The sequence below is a fragment of the Trypanosoma brucei genome, chromosome 2 (genome assembly GCF_000210295.1).
Source record: "Trypanosoma brucei gambiense DAL972 chromosome 2, complete sequence".
NCBI lineage: Eukaryota > Euglenozoa > Kinetoplastea > Trypanosomatida > Trypanosomatidae > Trypanosoma > Trypanosoma brucei.
In genome coordinates this window covers 16,129-33,986 of record NC_026735.1, presented here as the reverse complement: position 1 = coordinate 33,986, position 17,858 = coordinate 16,129, and the positions used below count along the sequence as shown (strand labels likewise).

The window sequence follows — 17,858 nt, the reverse complement described above, 5'->3', positions numbered from 1 at the left end:
TCGGGATTAATACAATTCTTATCCGCAGCTAACGGCACCCGGCATGTCTCATTGTGGGAGTTTCTTGTAAGAAATCGAAAAAAAAATCCTGCTCTTGGGGCATACCGAGTGGAAATCTGTTTGTCGGCTCACTACGTCTCGCACCCGAATAGATGGTTTTGCATCCGCTGCTAACACACAAAAGGGGGGTGTTTTCACAGAAAACGACTAATTTCCGGTCTTACCTTTTCCACGCATCTACGTGTCGTGCGCTGTAGTCCGTTTCACCGACCATGCCGCTGCTTTCTAAAACATCATAGTTGTCAGTGTTGCTGAAGCCACTTTTTTTGCTAGTATTGATCTTTTTTTCTAATGAAACTTGAACCTTTATTCAGCACATCATGTACCTGCAGTGCGCACTTAGATGGGCATACTGTTTAAAAAAACAGCAGTGTGTCTTCGGAGGGCGCCCCATTCTATCATTGGGGGATGGAAACCAACTTTCCACCGAAGCTTCTGCTTCAGAAGAATGTGCGCGTGTCATTCTTATTGGTTGATCAGTTTGCGTCCAAAAGAAAAAACATACCGAAATGGAGTCATCACCTCCCTTTTGTCTAACAATTACCCCGTCACTTCATGTGAGAAGCATCCCTTCACAACGCGAGCAACGTATCGAGTTGGAGAGTTGATGTGAACACGTTGATGTCTCCTGTCACTGTGCAGCACTCTCCCTACCGTCACAAACACAAGTTTGCAGCATGTCACGTACCTACCATACCCTCTGTTTTTTCAGCATTCATTTAAAAGCTGCTGACAATCCAAACTTTTACAATGGCAGTACTGAAATCTCAAGTATCCTCAGACTCACGTAGATCAACCACACAATATCAAAGGGGGGAAAGTGATTCACAATATCTTTCAGACTTCTGTTTCGGTATAGCTCCACTTGCATACAGCTCATTTATACACATGTGTACGCGATACCACACGCCGATAACATGGTAAATTGCTTCCAAGCCTCTGATAACCCGCAACGGCTCTCGCAGACACGGTCATCCCCTGAGTGGTCTTTTCATTTTTATATTGGTCCTCAAAAAATAGGAAAATAACCGCATAAGCTAGCATGTAACCAATTCATATGTATATGCAACACAGCTTAACCTCCGATAAAGAACCGAGTGTTGCTTACGATTGTGCATCCGTAGTGAGTCGTTTCCACACAACACATTACAGGCTATCATGCAGAAACTTTATGACATCATTTAGTTATCTTGGCGTCAACTGGTTAAATGTGTGCACGGTAGAAGTGTACCTCGTTTCTGCCCCATCATTTCTTACAGACCTTCTGTAAAAAGAAAATATATATCCTTTAGCGCCCGACTGATTCCGCCTTTAGTGTCAACAATCACCCGTGCGGGCCCCAGAAATCGTTTGGTTGGCCTGGTTTTAGTTTAAATTGGAATTCCTTTCTGCTCACACAAAGTGTCACGTCACCGTTGATATTGTCAACAGCCTTTTCATCAGCTTCCATATGCTTACGAACACTCCATCCACGTCACAGAGACCCAAACATGAACAGTTTTTGTCGAGTTTGCTCTGGAGGAAAGGTAAGCACCACAATATCGTTATAACTGTAAATCCTCCGGGACACTACACTTATCAACTTATGTTAAACCATGTTACACCAGAGAGGGGAACTTCGGCGTTTTTGTTGTTGTCGTTTTCTTCAATCCCACATGGTCTCATTGCGTGCCAGTGCGGGCATAATGCGTTGGGCAACTCTCAGTGTGCAAATAAAGTTGTACAGCAACGGCCAATGGCCCAAATGTTCACCACCATCACTTATCCGCTCCGTAACTAAGCCGCTCAGACGCCATTGAATGCAGCGGCTGGAAAAAAAAATCAACTTCGTAAGGATCAAGTTGCGGTCGCGCAAGAAGTGCCAAGAACCCACCTTTCAGAAATGTCTTGCGTTAGCAAAGACGCCACAATCGTATGCGCCGTCTTTGGTAAGCAGCTCAACAGGGAAAAAACTTACATTAAAGCCCAGACAGAGAAATTGAAGTAATCGTGAAGGTCATCCCGTTGACTCCACACCATTAGACGTGAGCGACACAGACACACACACAGTCACAAACTCATGCGCTGCAGGGACCCTGACATCCATGGAGAAAAAGAAAAAAGCAAGTGGTGAACGGCGGTTCGATGGTCGGTGACGGGGCAGTATTCAACGCGATCCCGTGAGAATCCTTTCGCACCAAGTCCGGCTCCCGTACTTCTTCTAATCGCATCCCTAGCCAAAAGCCCCTACGCGATACCTTGGAGCCACAGGTCTTGGGCATAGCGTCCCATCTTGCAGAAAGCGGGAAACAGAAGTACTGAAACTGAAGTGAGTAATTCGGTTTCTTCCCCATTTTAAAAAAAAAAAACGTGAGTGACCTCATGGTGGCCCCGCAGAAGCCCCTTCAATATCGCCGGCTCGCCGGCCGTACGGCACAGCAGCCATATTCACCGGGGGCGAACGCCGTCGCCAGTCCCCTGGCAGCACATGAAGAACAAAACAAAATCGGAAATGCCGATCGATGCCAGTGGGAACCCATACGAAGTGCTCCTTTGTAATTACGGTCGGCTCAGTGTGGTAACGCTGTCCACCCCCCTACATTTCCGACGCAGATCGGGAGATGGATAAATTATTTATGTGGAGAGCGCTGTTTTGCCACCGACGTCGGAATCAACCAATGCTGAATTCAGCTGCACAGGACTGACATGCCACCTTTGTCATTCCGGTCGCCGGGAGGGGACCGGTTAAGCACCAGAGGTGGCCGGGTTGCCCTTACGTTAGTCACGGAATCCGTATTTTCGAGCTTTTGGTGGCTCTAGTCGCATCAGGCTGTCAGTCCGAGCTGAGGCTCCCCAACACAATGTTATGCCCCAACCCCCTGTGTGAAAGTTAGTCGGGGCCCTGCAGAAATTTTTTTTTCTGTTGCATACGCTGCAGCGGCGTACGCTGGGAAATTGTGAAGATATTGACATGTGGTCTGACCAATGGGAGTGGAGATATTCTCCGCAGGCCCCGTCCGCGGTGGCAAATGACTGAGGCGAATGCGGTATAAAACATTCTGGTGTTTGACTGCTGCTATGGAAAAAAAAGTAGGGGGGTGCGCTACCGAGGGTTTGGAAAGAGGGAAAGGGGCACCGTAGGGGTCAGCCCCGGGTTGCAATATTGTGAAATATCCAGCGCTGAGGAGGGCAGATGTGCTGGCTGCGATATCGCGGAGTTAGTGGGCGCTGAATGGGAAAGAGTGGGGAGTTTTATCTGATGGGCGAAGCAAAGTTTACGAACAGCCGCTGGATGCCTACCGTGAGGGAGTGAAGCGTGATTGATACTGAAGTGAGGCTGCCCTGAAATAGCAAGGCCCTCGCCGGTTGCGCTTGTGGAGCTAACGTCACACGGGACGGATTCGAGCAACGCTCCTTGCCGCTGTGCACCCCTTGAAAACCAAGAGCATGGTACGCATGTAGCGGCAGCAGGTGATTCATTGGTGGTAGCACAAATGGCTGGGCAGCGGACCTTTACAGCGAAGTGGAAAGTATATGCGCCCACGTGTCCTCCTATTTTTCATGGAGGGCCAGGCGCTGCGCGCCGAGCGGGCAATCGTAAAAGTGACCAACGAAGATTCCTTAGGTGGAGCTGACTTGTATCAAAGAGTGGCTCAAGCACTCAGGATTTTTCGCACGCATTGGTCCCAAGGTGGTGTGTTGTATGTCGGGATCAGCTGGGTTTGGATGTGCTGCACAACGCTTCATCACCGCATGTGGTGGTATATGCATATGGAAAAGACTTTGAAGGGTTCGGTGTACTGGAAGGAAGGTAATAGTGCATCATTGGTGCAGAACTTCTGAAAGTGGGCCCGTTAGAATAGTGCGGCCTCTGGAAAAGAAGCAGAAGTATACGAAGAATAACAAGCAGGTATGTCGTAACTTTCACTGTCTAGGCGGTGATGCGGTACGAATGCAGTCGATTTTGTTTCGCTTCACACTGAACTCCCACCAAGTAATTGGTGGAATTGATGGTTTCCTACCTCAAATTTGAATCTGTGTCCTGATGGTACATATCCCGTTGGAGTACGATATGCTTCAGGTGTGTTTATTTGAGGGAAATTCCTTCTTCTCTAGCAGACAGTCCCTGCTATACTTGGGATTTTCTTCCCCTGAGAACGAGTACCGACCAGGGGCTGGTGGCTGCTGGAAGCTTTCGATCTCACAAGAAAAAAGTTGTCGTCTCTTCGCGGTAGCTACTGAACACAGCTTGATCCAAACATCCGGTGGTTGCGCCGACGGAATTTGAACTCACGCATGCAGGATTGTCACGCGTGCTGAAATCGGTCTGTTAAGAAATATTACATTTCGCAACGGTGTTTTCTACACTAGCATACTTCGCGTATCTGCAAAATAAAAAGGACTGTCAACAAGATGACTCAGATGATCCGAATTGTCGAACGTGGGCATTTGGAAATGCAAGTTACGAACGGTTCCTGTATTTGCGGTGATTGATGATATACTGTAGTACATTTGAAGCGTCAATACGCACCGACTAAACCTTTTTTTTTATGCGAAGCTCAGTGCCAATGAAAGGGGGGCTTCTGTCTCCCAAAGGAAATAATAACTGTACATGGCGGCCACACAAGGTCAAACCTGACGAAAAGGGGTCTGCACCTCAAGAACAATCCGTATTCCTAATGCCGGTACGATGTTTTGTCTATATCGGTCACAAATATATGTGCATATGCGTCCTGAGTAATCCATAGAACGCATAGACTCCTGTATGTTGCTTGGCTATTGGTCGAATAGCAGTGACAATTGAACCAAATGCACGAATAATCCAGTTCGTTATGTGCAGAAAATATGTAGTCACTTCGGCTGTGCACAGCAAAAGAGTGTCACTTCGAAACTGTAAACAACATCTCTGCGTAAAGGACGAAACACGCCCAACATGTGCATTGATGTGCAAGTCGAATGACTACGATAACGATTTCTTCATGTCTTTGAAGAGCTTGTAATGCTTTATCGCTGCAGCCGTCAGTCGCTGAAACAAAGGGGGAGCAGAGCATCCTTCGATAGCACAGGGAGGGAAAGTGTGTGACGTTATGAGTGCACCGTTTACTAATTAGAAAAGGGACTGCCGGTAAGATGTAAATGTCTGAAAATAAATGTGAACGGTTTGCGGCTGCGAATTATCCGTTAGTTTTCTCATTGGTTAGTCAACACTTTATTTGGTAGCTTCATTGTGCTTACAAGGGAGGATGATATGTTAATGTTTGTCCTTTCGGTTGGATTCCCACTACATATTGTACACCCGAAGGTGTGTTCACAATATATTTTTTCCCCTGTAGTGAATTGTCTATTCGGTGTTCACCGTATTCTATACAATGCTTATACTGTTGCTTCGGTGGCTCCCTTCTGAGTTACGAAAAAAAAAAACTCTCAGATGTACCGCCGATGCAGCTGTTATACTGAGAATTGTCAACGGAAGATGTTATATGTATTTTGAGACTTACCGTCTGTATTTCAAAGACGTGGTCTGTGAGTCACTCGACACAGTGGTGAAGAGAGATGCGAGCCTCGGCGGTTCTGGTAAGTAAACGTCGTTTTGTCCACCTCTAGATACATCATTGTGTTTAACCTAGCGTGTTGCGCTTACTTGTGTTGGTCGTTTCTGGGGGATGCCATTCAGTGGTTGCACCAGCGTACAGGAACATCTTTAGAATGTCTTTTAAGCGTATTACTCGTGTTCGCACACCATGGAGTGGTCGCTTTTCCTCACTTGACCTAGCGGTTTCTTCATTGTTCGGAAGCCGCATAATATCCGTTGATTACGCAGGGGAAAAAATGGCAAGATCAACGACGGTGTAAAATACGTTGGTTTCTCAACGGGATTTTAGTGTCTCGTGTACCAGTTGATTCTCGTCATTTTTTGTGAGTTTTCCATGTGTTTTGGTAGCAGGAGTAATTTTTCGCCCCACTTGCCCGCGACGGTGGTGTGGTCTGTGAACCACACGGTGCTCACGATTATGCGTCTGCGTTTCCAATATTGATATGATTGTTGCACCTACATATAAGTGGCGTGTTGTCCCTCGCACTGCAGCGTGTGTATGAGTGATCAGATTCGGCTCTGTATTTGAGTACCAGTATTTACTCACCAGATATATCAGCGGGTTTCTTTGTCAGGAGGGGGAAAGCAACCAGTCAGAGGTCATCAACCTGCTGGTGACCTGGCTTAAGGTCAACACCATCCTTACATTGTTTTTTGTGTGCATGGCCCTTGGCAGATGTCGATAACAGGTCCAACCCATGTAGAAGCGCCTTCCTTGGGGTTTTGGCGTTCATGGAATGATGTAAGGGGTTACTGTGGAAATAATAATAATAATAATCTCCAGTCAAGCGCTAAAATTCAATGCTTCTTATCTCGGCAGCCACACTCGTCACGCTGTTTTTGTACCCATAGTATTCTCCCTCCGACTGCAAAGAGAAAGGGGCTTTATGCATGGCATCACCTTCTGATAGCAGAGAAATACTCAACACGTTGGGGTACGGAGCCGCGTTAGTGGTTCCCGCTTTTGTTAAACTGTGCCTCACAATGGCCGTGATGGCTTTAGATGACCAGCAGCCGACAGCCGACACTGGATATAGGTATCGCAATGACCTTAAACTCCCAGCTGCAAGAGCATTGTGCCGTCTCAAGGAGCACATCGAAAAGGTTCAGGAGAGAGTCGATCAACTCTCCAAAATGGTTGAGGGCAACAAATCACTAGGAAGGAGAGCAATGGAATTGGCCGAGGAAGTAAAGTCAGAAGCAGCGAAAAGTGCGAGGGGTTTGAGCACAGTATTGAGTACTCACTGCAGGAATCCTGATGAAAACCATCACCTTCCATTCAGCCAAAATTGTGACAGGAGCGTATCTCCTATTGAACCACCTGACCACAAATTAAAGGAGGAGATTACTTGCGATGCTACTGTCGAGTCGGGCGCCAACAGCACACGTGGACCCTCATCCCGTGATATGAACAACCTCGTGCGAATGTGGGACGAAGTGAAGCCCACTGCATCAAAAGGGGCAGATGGTAACAGTTACAGAAGCAAACAGAGCTACGAAGCTGCTGCCTCGAAGTGCAAGATCGATGGTTACTCCACGATGCCTTGTACTGTTTCTGAAAAACACTGGCGGTCTTCCTTTGTTGCTGCAACCTTGAAGCTACGTGAGCTGGAGGTTGTTGTTGAGGAGGCAACTGGCCAAACCGTGCAAGAAGTGGAAAGCAAGCCGCAAGGCATCCCACGTGGACTTGAGTTAGGGTTAGAAGAAGCGACAGCTGGTCCGACCGTGCAGTTCCTTCTAGGAAATAACCATACCGTCTATGATTGTGGTACACTTACCGAATTGAGCCGTCTGGTGTCGATTCTTGTCGCTGTGCAAATTTAGTCTCAATATTGTGAGGCAGATATGAACACCTTGTGCGCTATGCTGGTGCTGTACTCGGCACCGTTCGGCGATTCACCACACTGTTTAGCGCATTCACGCTGTGCGGTTCTTGTTTCGAGGACTTCGCAATGTGACTCATGACTGCGCTCTTTCTTTTGGAGAATCATCTTCTCTAACGTTTCTCAATGTTTGTACGTTGTGTGTAAACCTCCGAATAACTGAAGTAATCCTTCTCGAATGGTACCAAGCACTTGTAGAAACTCACGTTGGTAGCACCGGTGCGTGGCAAATTAAGCTCACAAAACTTTTCAAATCTTGGTGCTGGTACGCTGAACGGCTGGGATAAGCTGATTGCGGTGGAAGGAACTCACTGAACGTGCTGCAATGTTGAAATTAAGCTGGGAATTGGAAGAAAAATGGGGATATGGTGCGACGGTCATTCAATTCAAAGTGGGTTGGACCGAGAGGAAAGATGCAATAAACAGTTTTCCACGGAAACTGCCTCTAGTGCGGTGGTCAGCCTCCGCGGTGTAACGGCCGTACTAAGGGAAATCCAATCCAAAGTGCTCACACCTCTAATATGAATAGCCACTGGCGGAGTCCCTATGATGGGAATAGATGGCTGAACGAAATGGCCCAATGTTCGAGACTCTTTTTCCGCACGCACCCGAACAAAGTTGTAAAGACTATTTTTATGATCTGTTCTCCAGGAAGGGTGGTGCTCGTTATTCTGTCATGCATTTCAAGTTGTAGGCCAATCCCGTCTTTCAACACTACTCTAGCAACATGCTCTCACCAAAACTCGTGGAAACACGCTTTAAAAAAAAAATACAAGGGCACATGCTCTGTACATGAAGCGACAATGCCCCATTTCCCTTCAGCAAAAGTAAAGTAAGTCGCGCAGAAAATGCACTTTAAGAACGTCTGTCTGGCATCTCGCTTTCTTCCCAGGCTGTGATGTAGCGTGCCCAAGTCAAACTTTGTGCAGCGTCAGGAATTATGCGTCAGTTATTTTGGGGAGGCAACAACAGGGCCTACCGCGTCATTATTTTGCCATCCACAAGGGATAGCGCATACTAATAGAAAAGTCCCACTGTCGGTGACTCTCCCTTCCTCCTTTACACTGCGAGGTAGCAGCATCGTTACCTTGTGGTTGCCCTCGGCTTTTGTTAAATGCATTTCCAGTGTTTGTGCACCGGCGTTGCCACGCGAAGGGTTTACCTTCTCGTGTTTATGTCAATACTTGCGTTGGAATCGGGTGCTAACTGTTGTGCGAGACTAACTGCCACCCCCCCCCAAAAAAAAGTACATATATTTGCGCTTCCGTTGCTCCTTCATTCAAGTCATCCGGTCAAAGGACAACCCATAAGTTCACTGCTGTAGAATTAGTTCCTGCCGCACACATGTTGTCGCGCACCTTTTTTGCAGCTCAGAGGAAGATACCGTTCTATCCTGTCAATCCAAGCAACCCACTTGTGTATTTTGATATTTCCATTGGCTCCCAGAAGGCTGGAAGGGTAGAAATGGAGCTCTTCAAGGATGTGGTACCGAAAACGGCGGAGAATTTCCGTGCATTATGTACAGGTGAAAAGGGCCTGGGACGATCTGGCAAGGCATTGTCGTACAAGGGAAGCAAGTTCCATCGCGTCATCCCTCAGTTCATGTGTCAGGGAGGAGACTTCACGAGCGGTAACGGTACGGGTGGAGAGTCAATATACGGATTGAAATTTCCCGATGAGTCCTTCGCGGGCCGCGCTGGGAAGCACTTTGGTCCCGGGACGCTCTCCATGGCAAATGCAGGCCGCAACACAAATGGATCGCAATTCTTCATCTGCACAGCTGCAACTCCCTGGTTGGATGGGAAACATGTTGTTTTTGGACAAGTGACGAAGGGATACGAAGTCATTGAGAAGGTTGAAACCAACGGCAGCCAGTCGGGTGCCACACGTCAGCCCATCACCATCACGGATTGTGGCCAAATCGAACAGGGATAAGGGCATTCTCAGGAAGTTAACAACGGCTGTTACGGTTGTGGTAACTGTGTTAAAAAGTACGCGAGCTTTTTTGTTTTTTTTTCACTTAGGACTGTGATCAAGTTCGATTGTGTGTTGCCTCGTTATTTCCTTCCCCATCTGCGCAGGTTCGTTCGCCTTGCATGTGGTAGCGCACCTCTGACCTCCTGGTGTTTCCAGTGGCTGGTTTCCTGCGGGAGTTTCAATGCACCTCTCAATCTCTTTCTCCTACCTCCCTTTTTCCTTAGCCCAGTAGCATTAGTTTAAATAATGAATATAATATCGGTCTGTTGTGCCTATCACTTGTGGCACTACTGAAAGAACACTCACTTCCTACTTCGGGGGGGGTGGGGGGGTTCTGCTCCTCCACCACATGAGTCACCGTGAGCGGTAAACCCGTGATTTGCTGCGCGACTTCGGAGTATTTTTTGCGTAAAACACGCATCTATGCACAACAGTCAGAAAGTTGCTTTTTTTTCCAATGTGCATTTAATCTGCTCGCACCTCAACTAATCCATATAGACTTGCGGTGTGGCCACTTTCTCCACCGATATGTTCTCCATCCTCAAGGCCCGCCACTCGCTTCCTCCGCTGGGGCCTGGCTAACGGTGCCTTGTTGAGGAAACCCCCCTTCAGATACTGTTTGCCATCAGTTGAGGAAAATCTCACTGGCTGTCATCCGAGTGTGTCGCACGGAGTCGATGGATGTTTGGCGTGACAGTAACCTTTCTCTCTTCATTCGCAGTTGGGTTATCAATTCGTGTCTACGGTGGAAGCCGGATTTACCGTCGTAACGAAGAGTGCCCTTAAGAAGTTGGTAAGTTTAATGCTAAAATATGTATATCTTCGCCTTTCGGACTGTCTACTTCATGCTCAGACCTTAGTTTGCTCAAAGCCGGACACTGTAACAGGCGAGCCGATTTTTCTTTGCATTTTTTAGCTCATTTCGCTTTTCAGAGCTACGTGCTTGCCCATGTGCTGTCTGGTGATGCATTGTTAGATATTGCTTATGTGCACATACCTTTGAGCAGTGTGGGCATTGCTGTACAAAAGGGGCCAGTGGCGTGATTTCAAGGGATCCTTCTTCACGCTTCCTCTTGAGAGTGACTACGCTTTTGTGGCGTGTCCTGGTATGCCATAGTAGTGTGCACCATGACCTGTACGTGTTCTCACACCTTCCACATGCAAACTCTCTACAAGGGTTCTCTGTGTTACCTTGAGCCTTATGCCGTTTGTGTTTCGTCTCCTCTCTCTGATCTCTCATATCCATCTCATCTGCTGGCGTGTCATGCTCGGTCTCTCTTATTCTCTTTCTTGTCTTGGAGTTCAAGTTTTGTGTGTGTAACGAGTCTGAGTTGAGAAGTGCTCTATTTATTGAGCCAGGCTTCAATGCATTTTTGGTGGTGGTTTCTAGTTGGGTAACTGCTCCATGGGTGTTGTTCACCTTCTCATCTTTCTGGTCCACTTTCTCAATACTCACGCACCTATGACGTGTTAGACATGCCTGCTTTTGTAAACCCTCTTTCATTTGTTGCAAACATAAAGTAGTGGCTCACTGTCATCCTTATCTTTGTTATCGCCACTATTGTCTTCCTTTTCTTGAAACTTTGACATCTCATGCGTCACTTTTCTTATTTTTATCGGCTAGGGTCTGAGTGAGATATCATTCCCGGTGTTTTTTGCATTCATATGGCGTAACATCCACCTGTGGTCGTATTCTTTACAGCATATCTTACATGCTTCTCTCTCAGGCAGTACTTCCTATAGTGGTACGCTTTGTTCCCCTTTACTCTTCTCCGGAGTGCACTTATGTCTGTTGAGCCAGGTTTTGCTTTTATACACCTGTTTGCAGCGGAGACATTCGTATGCTTGTGGTGTTTGCTCTTTTTTTATCTTCACTGCTTACATCCTGTATTTCAGTTTGTTGTGTCACTTCGGTTCGTTTTTCAGAATGTTTCAGGGTTATATGCTTTGTCAACCAGCCATACGTGGCATACCGCTTTAGGCCACATTGACACTTGTGGACAGTTTTTGACGACTGTTCTTCTTCTCCCTTTCTTCCTCTTTTGTTACTCTCTCCAAGCTACTGGAGTTTTAGGAGTGTGTTGTGGCATGTGTTGTTGCATTAGCCCCTTTTTGTCGAATAACTTACCACATACTTGACATCAATAGACACAATTACACGCCTGTGCTGCTCTTGGCGCCATCTTTAATGCAGCTAGTGTATTTTCACGAACCCATGATGTATTTTCATCATGTGAACAATTCACGCTCCTCTTGCGCACACGATGTTGCAAACTATGCAGATAACCGAGTTATCTTCTCTTGTAGCTATTACAACCTTGCTTTCCTTAGTTTCTTCCATCGTTAGTGTTTTGAGTGGGGGCAGGGAAATTATTGAGAATGTTACCCGTGTGGTTTGTATACTATCGACACTCCAGTTCATCAACCCTTCGTTTAATCACCATATATTACGATCCAAAATGTTTTGAAGTCCCTGTTCTAAATTAAGCTAACAGTCACTCATCTTCCCTCTCTATCTCCTTGTTTTCTGTTGTCGGTTTTATATGGTTTAGTAAAGCACTACTGTGGTGTGTGTTTGGGTGCAGGCCTTCCGTAAAGTTTCGTTGTGCCTTATAACATAATTAACGCGTTATACCTGTGACAATGTTAGTGATCCTTGCATGGTCGGTTTGCTGCATGTGGTTTCCTCAGTTTACAAGCTCGTTCACTTTATCATTTTTCTGGATTTAGCAATGCGGAACCTCAAACTGAAGTTACATGGCTACTCTCAGCCTCATGAAGTATATGATCAGATTCCATATGTGTCGCAGTATGCAATCTGTCACTACCGCAGGACCGTTTTAAGTGCAATTAACAAAGATAAAGAGTCTGTGAATATTGCCACTTTCGTTTTTCTACTCTCGTTGATCTTTATTACTGACTTGAGTTTCATAAGTCCTGTCTCCATAGCTGCACACTCGGCTCCGTAGCTGCACGATAACCTGCCTGTTCCTTTCCTCACTTTTACCGCATTACCTTGTCTAGGGTATATTATCGCGCCGGCACCAGAGGATTCGTCCAGTATCACTGACCCATCCGCCCACACTTTATAATCGTAGTCTTTGAATCTACGTACCCTTTGTATTGTGTGCCTTTTTTCTCTCTGTCACAAACGTCAGAATGGGGGCCACCTGGTGTTGTGTTGAAGTATTGTTTCCTCGCCAGCTGTAATATGCTTGCCGTGTGTGATTCTCCAGCTTGTCTACTTCCTCATACAAGTGTGATACACTCTGCAGTCATGTGTGTATCGGATGACTGGGTGGGAACATTTTTTCCCACTGTGTCGACAGATACCTTACCGTTCGCTCTACTTTTTAAATATTATTCTATTGCTCTTCTGTGAGCAATATCATCTCTTGTGAGGGCTGGACTCCTTCATGGCATCTTGCGAATTTGTATACTTTGAAATACCCGCGATAACATGTGCCTCCTGTGCTTGTACTTGTTCAAGCTTCTCCTTGTTTAATGGAGAAGTATTGGCCCACCATGAAGAGATACCATAGCATTACTTTTCTTGGATTAAGGCTAAGTAAAATTCTCCGACTCTTTCTTTACTTGTACACCATTCAGGTGATGCAACAGACTGTAGTTTCATTAATCTCATATTTGCTTCTCTTTGAAAGGTGTGTGGATGTTTGCTTACTCAGCCCTTTGTGTGGCTGTATTCTCATCCCAAGGAGTCTGGAATTTCTCTTCTTCTTTTATCTGTGCTTTTTTAGCATTAGGTGCAATGAGTCTTTGTCTCCCTTTAACCACATAGAACGTGTATTCCTTTTTTTCTGCAGACACCTCCATATAGTGCCCTGTTGACCAGGTCGCTATACAATCCAATCCTGTTTGCAGCGTCTGCCGAATAGCTTCTCGGTCAGTGTAAGAGCATACTATCGTGAAGTCGCCTGCGAAGAAGCAGTGTTTAATGGCTACAATGGCATTTAATTTCGCGCTTAGGGAGTCCATTGCGATAATGAATAGCAACGACCCCAGCACGGAACCTTGTGGAACACCACACGTGAATTGTATTTTATTTGAGAGGGTGTTGTTTATTCGTACTAATGCAGCCCGTCCCTCCAGGAAATTAGCAACACACAAAATAAGGCCCATGTTTACTTTTTATCTTTTTAATACATCTATTATGCACCTGTGGTCCACAGAGTCAAATGCCCTCGCACAATCTATGAATACCTCGGTAGTGTTCCCTCCTGCTACTCTATGTATCACTGATTCTGTGAGTGTCATCGGGGCGTCTAACAACATAGATCTCCCCGAACGAAAACCACAGCAATGTGGTTTCATCTTACACTCTACTTTGTCTCGCATGTATTGCGCTACAATCCTCTCCATGAGATTACAGAGGATGTTAGTGAGCGCGATGAGCCGGAATGATAACATACACTTGGCCGTTTTGTTGGGTTTGAGTAGTGCGACGATAACGCCCCGCTTACATTTTTCAGGCACTAGGTTTCCCTTTAAGTTAGAGTTGAAGAGCTTGAGGACACATTTCTTGCTGCAGTGTCCTAATTGCTTCACCTGTTCACAATTTATATCGTCTTTACCAGGGGCAGTACCTGAAGAGAGATCCTTCAGTGCTGTCCCAAGTGCTGCCATTACTATCGGTGCGAATTCTCCGCTCACTCGATAAGGCGTACTCATGGGAGGAGCATCTGTCGCTTTTGTCAACCGCCCTCTATACATTTGTGCTATCTTATTATCTTTCTGTCTGCATGTTAGAGGGTGTCCATTCACTACCAGAACTGACGATATCAGTGCTCGCGGTGCATATATGGGCTTGAATAAACTCGATCTTTTAATATCGGTCACTGACATCTTCGACATATTTTTGTTCCATCGTTGTATGGACGTTTCAGCGAAAACCTTCCTTCTCTTGTAAAAAAGGGCATCTCTATATGATTTTCACTTGTACACTCCCTTATTTTTGAGTCCAGTTCTGTCAGTTCTCGTGTCCAGAAATGTGGCGATACTCCCTTACCTTTCGGTATTGTTTTATTTGCTGCTATGCGAATTCCTTTATTCACTGCCTTATTCATGGCATCCACGTTCCTTCTCGACTTCCTTAATTTTTTCACCACTGTTACGTTACACACTTTTCTAAACTTCAACCAACTTGCTTTTTTTCCAACCATTACAACGCCATTCGTGTCATTGTAATTGCGACCATTTCTACACCAATCCCAATACATACCTCAAACGTTATCTAGTAGTTGTCACTATCTGGACTGAGGTTTGCCTAACATCTTGTGACTTCGCGGTCTCTGTACATCGTAACGTCGGGAGACGACATAGTTGCCATGTGAGGCATATTTTTCCTTGTGGTGTGCCATCACTTGCAATTTTGATATCGTTTTGAGGATACCAGTTTACAACAAATTCTCCTGCAGTATCACTTAGGCGAAGCGCGTCCCATAGCTCATGATGTGAGTTTGTATCGGAACCTATAACCAGTTGTCTATTTGAGCTCTCAAGGTTCTCAAGCGTGGAGGTAGTGACATTTTGCTTCGGTGTGAAGTAAGATGATCTTATAGTTAATATTATATAAACAGAAAACATCAGTGTTGCCGAGACTCTTTCAGGCAAACCTTCTTCCTTCGGACCTTGGATGACTCCCAAGGCATTTTTGACTATGATTTATACCGCACCACCATGTGGACAGCGTGCCATCCCAGCCTGTTGGTACCCACTGATTTTCAATGCATAGCATTCTTCTGCTGCCAAGTGAGTCTCCTGAAATAAACAGAAGACTACCATATCTTTGTGGAGCTTCTCAGCTGAGGCGATCCACTTTGCCCTGGAGAAATCCCCAGAATTCCACCGGGCTCGGCGAATCTGAGGACCAGGATTACGCTCAACATGCGCGCTAATAAGTAATAGAAACCTATGTATCCCAATCAAGGCGCGCTCGTACGTGAACAGGAGCAGTCTAATATATTTCTTCAACCGAGTCCCGATGCTGCTGCTTGCTCCTTCTCTGGTTGTCGAAAGCCTGTTGTTTGGTCCAATCCTTTCGGACAGGGTATAATACGGGCACTTGACCTTCTTCTGGAATGGGTTCGGACCCTGGCGCCACGATGAGGTGGCCGGCGTCCGGGGCAAGTTTGGTACTTTTGCACAAAACGTGACCAACTAAATATTTCCTTTAAAAAAAAAACATGTTATTACATATCATTACGAAATAAAACGCTAAAATACCACTCTCAACGCTTCCGTACAGAACACACACATAAGAACACGCTTTTGCACATAAAACACATAATAACACGCTTTCGCACACAAAACACGTAATGACATGCTCTTGCACATTAAACACGTAATAACACGCTTTCGCACATAAAACACGTAATAACACGCTTTTGTGCATAAAACAAGCAATAACACGCTTTTACACATAAAACACGTAATAACACGCTTTTTCAAAATAAAACACGTAATAACACGCTTTTTCAAAATAAAATACGTAATAACACGCTTTTACACATAAAACACTTAATAACACGGTTTTTCAAAATAAAACACGTAATAACACGCTTTTACACATAAAACACTTAATAACACGCTTTTACACATAAAACACTTAATAACACGCTTTTACACATAAAACACGTAATAACACGCTTTTTCAAAATAAAACACTTAATAACACACTTTTACACATAAGACACGTAATAACACGCTTTTTCAAAATAAAACACGTAATAACACGCTTTTACACATAAAACACTTAATAACACGCTTTTACACATAAAACACTTAATAACACGCTTTTACACATAAAACACTTAATAACTCGCTTTTACACATAAAACACGTAATAACTCGCTTTTTCAAAATAAAATACGTAATAAGACACTTTTTTACATAAAACACTTAATAACTCGCTTTTACACATAAAACACTTAATAACTCGCTTTTACACATAAGACACTTAATAACTCGCTTTTTCAAAATAAAATACGTAATAACACGCTTTTACACATAAAACACTTAATAACACGCTTTTTCAAAATAAAACACGTAATAACACACTTTTTTACATAAGACACGTAATAACACGCTTTTTCAAAATAAAACACGTAATAACACGCTTCTTCAAAATAAAACACGTTTTAACACGCTTTTTCAAAATAAAATACGTAATAACACACTTTTTTACATAAAACACTTAATAACTCGCTTTTACACATAAAACACTTAATAACTCGCTTTTTCAAAATAAAACACGTAATAACACACTTTTTTACATAAAACACTTAATAACAAGCTTTTACACATAAAACACTTAATAACACGCTTTTACACATAAAACACTTAATAACTCGCTTTTTCAAAATAAAATACGTAATAAGACACTTTTTTACATAAAACACTTAATAACTCGCTTTTTCAAAATAAAACACGTAATAACACGCTTTTTCAAAATAAAACACGTAATAACACGCTTCTTCAAAATAAAACACGTTTTAACACGCTTTTTCAAAATAAAATACGTAATAACACACTTTTTTACATAAAACACTTAATAACAAGCTTTTACACATAAAACACTTAATAACACGCTTTTACACATAAAACACTTAATAACTCGCTTTTACACATAAAACACTTAATAACTCGCTTTTTCTAAATAAAATACGTAATAAGACACTTTTTTACATAAAACACTTAATAACTCGCTTTTTCAAAATAAAACACGTAATAACACGCTTTTTCAAAATAAAACACGTAATAACACGCTTTTTCAAAATAAAACACGTAATAACACGCTTCTTCAAAATAAAACACGTTTTAACACGCTTTTTCAAAATAAAATACGTAATAACACACTTTTTTACATAAAACACTTAATAACTCGCTTTTACACATAAAACACGTAATAACTCGCTTTTACACATAAAACACGTAATAACACGCTTTTTCAAAATAAAACACGTAATAACACACTTTTTCAAAATAAAACACGTAATAACACGCTTTTTCAAAATAAAATACGTAATAACACACTTTTTTACATAAAACACTTAATAACTCGCTTTTACACATAAAACACGTAATAACACACTTTTTCAAAATAAAACACGTAATAACACACTTTTTTACATAAAACACTTAATAACTCGCTTTTACACATAAAACACTTAATAACACGCTTTTTCAAAATAAAATACGTAATAACACACTTTTTTACATAAAACACTTAATAACTCGCTTTTACACATAAAACACTTAATAACACGCTTTTTCAAAATAAAACACGTAATAACACGCTTTTTCAAAATAAAATGCGTAATAACACACTTTTTTACATAAAACACTTA

General features: G+C 43.8%; 8 protein-coding genes across 8 annotated transcripts; 6 read left to right on the top strand and 2 right to left on the bottom strand.

The window, feature by feature from the left end:
• Positions 1 to 1,510: 1,510 nt before the first annotated feature.
• On the top strand, positions 1,511 to 1,840 carry TbgDal_II230 (hypothetical protein, unlikely; the record flags this gene model as incomplete). Its single annotated transcript, XM_011773321.1, has 1 exon — positions 1,511 to 1,840. One exon carries the CDS (start codon positions 1,511 to 1,513, stop codon positions 1,838 to 1,840), a length of 330 nt encoding a protein of 109 aa, XP_011771623.1.
• A 277-nt stretch (positions 1,841 to 2,117) lies between these two features.
• TbgDal_II220 (hypothetical protein, unlikely) lies at positions 2,118 to 2,423 on the bottom strand (the record flags this gene model as incomplete). Its single annotated transcript, XM_011773320.1, has 1 exon — positions 2,118 to 2,423. One exon carries the CDS (start codon positions 2,421 to 2,423, stop codon positions 2,118 to 2,120), a length of 306 nt encoding a protein of 101 aa, XP_011771622.1.
• A 394-nt stretch (positions 2,424 to 2,817) lies between these two features.
• On the bottom strand, positions 2,818 to 3,012 carry TbgDal_II210 (hypothetical protein, unlikely; the record flags this gene model as incomplete). The annotated part of the gene is made up of 1 exon (XM_011773319.1): positions 2,818 to 3,012. One exon carries the CDS (start codon positions 3,010 to 3,012, stop codon positions 2,818 to 2,820), a length of 195 nt encoding a protein of 64 aa, XP_011771621.1.
• A 561-nt stretch (positions 3,013 to 3,573) lies between these two features.
• Positions 3,574 to 3,882, top strand: TbgDal_II200 (hypothetical protein, unlikely; the record flags this gene model as incomplete). The annotated part of the gene is made up of 1 exon (XM_011773318.1): positions 3,574 to 3,882. The coding sequence occupies one exon, from the start codon at positions 3,574 to 3,576 to the stop codon at positions 3,880 to 3,882; it is 309 nt and encodes a 102-aa protein (XP_011771620.1).
• Positions 3,883 to 6,523: 2,641 nt separating this feature from the next.
• Positions 6,524 to 7,456, top strand: TbgDal_II190 (T. brucei spp.-specific protein; the record flags this gene model as incomplete). Its single annotated transcript, XM_011773317.1, has 1 exon — positions 6,524 to 7,456. One exon carries the CDS (start codon positions 6,524 to 6,526, stop codon positions 7,454 to 7,456), a length of 933 nt encoding a protein of 310 aa, XP_011771619.1.
• Positions 7,457 to 8,036: 580 nt separating this feature from the next.
• TbgDal_II180 (T. brucei spp.-specific protein) lies at positions 8,037 to 8,351 on the top strand (the record flags this gene model as incomplete). The annotated part of the gene is made up of 1 exon (XM_011773316.1): positions 8,037 to 8,351. The coding sequence occupies one exon, from the start codon at positions 8,037 to 8,039 to the stop codon at positions 8,349 to 8,351; it is 315 nt and encodes a 104-aa protein (XP_011771618.1).
• A 508-nt stretch (positions 8,352 to 8,859) lies between these two features.
• On the top strand, positions 8,860 to 9,450 carry TbgDal_II170 (cyclophilin, putative; the record flags this gene model as incomplete). The annotated part of the gene is made up of 1 exon (XM_011773315.1): positions 8,860 to 9,450. One exon carries the CDS (start codon positions 8,860 to 8,862, stop codon positions 9,448 to 9,450), a length of 591 nt encoding a protein of 196 aa, XP_011771617.1.
• Positions 9,451 to 13,456: 4,006 nt separating this feature from the next.
• TbgDal_II120 (hypothetical protein) lies at positions 13,457 to 14,170 on the top strand (the record flags this gene model as incomplete). The annotated part of the gene is made up of 1 exon (XM_011773314.1): positions 13,457 to 14,170. One exon carries the CDS (start codon positions 13,457 to 13,459, stop codon positions 14,168 to 14,170), a length of 714 nt encoding a protein of 237 aa, XP_011771616.1.
• Positions 14,171 to 17,858: the final 3,688 nt, after the last annotated feature.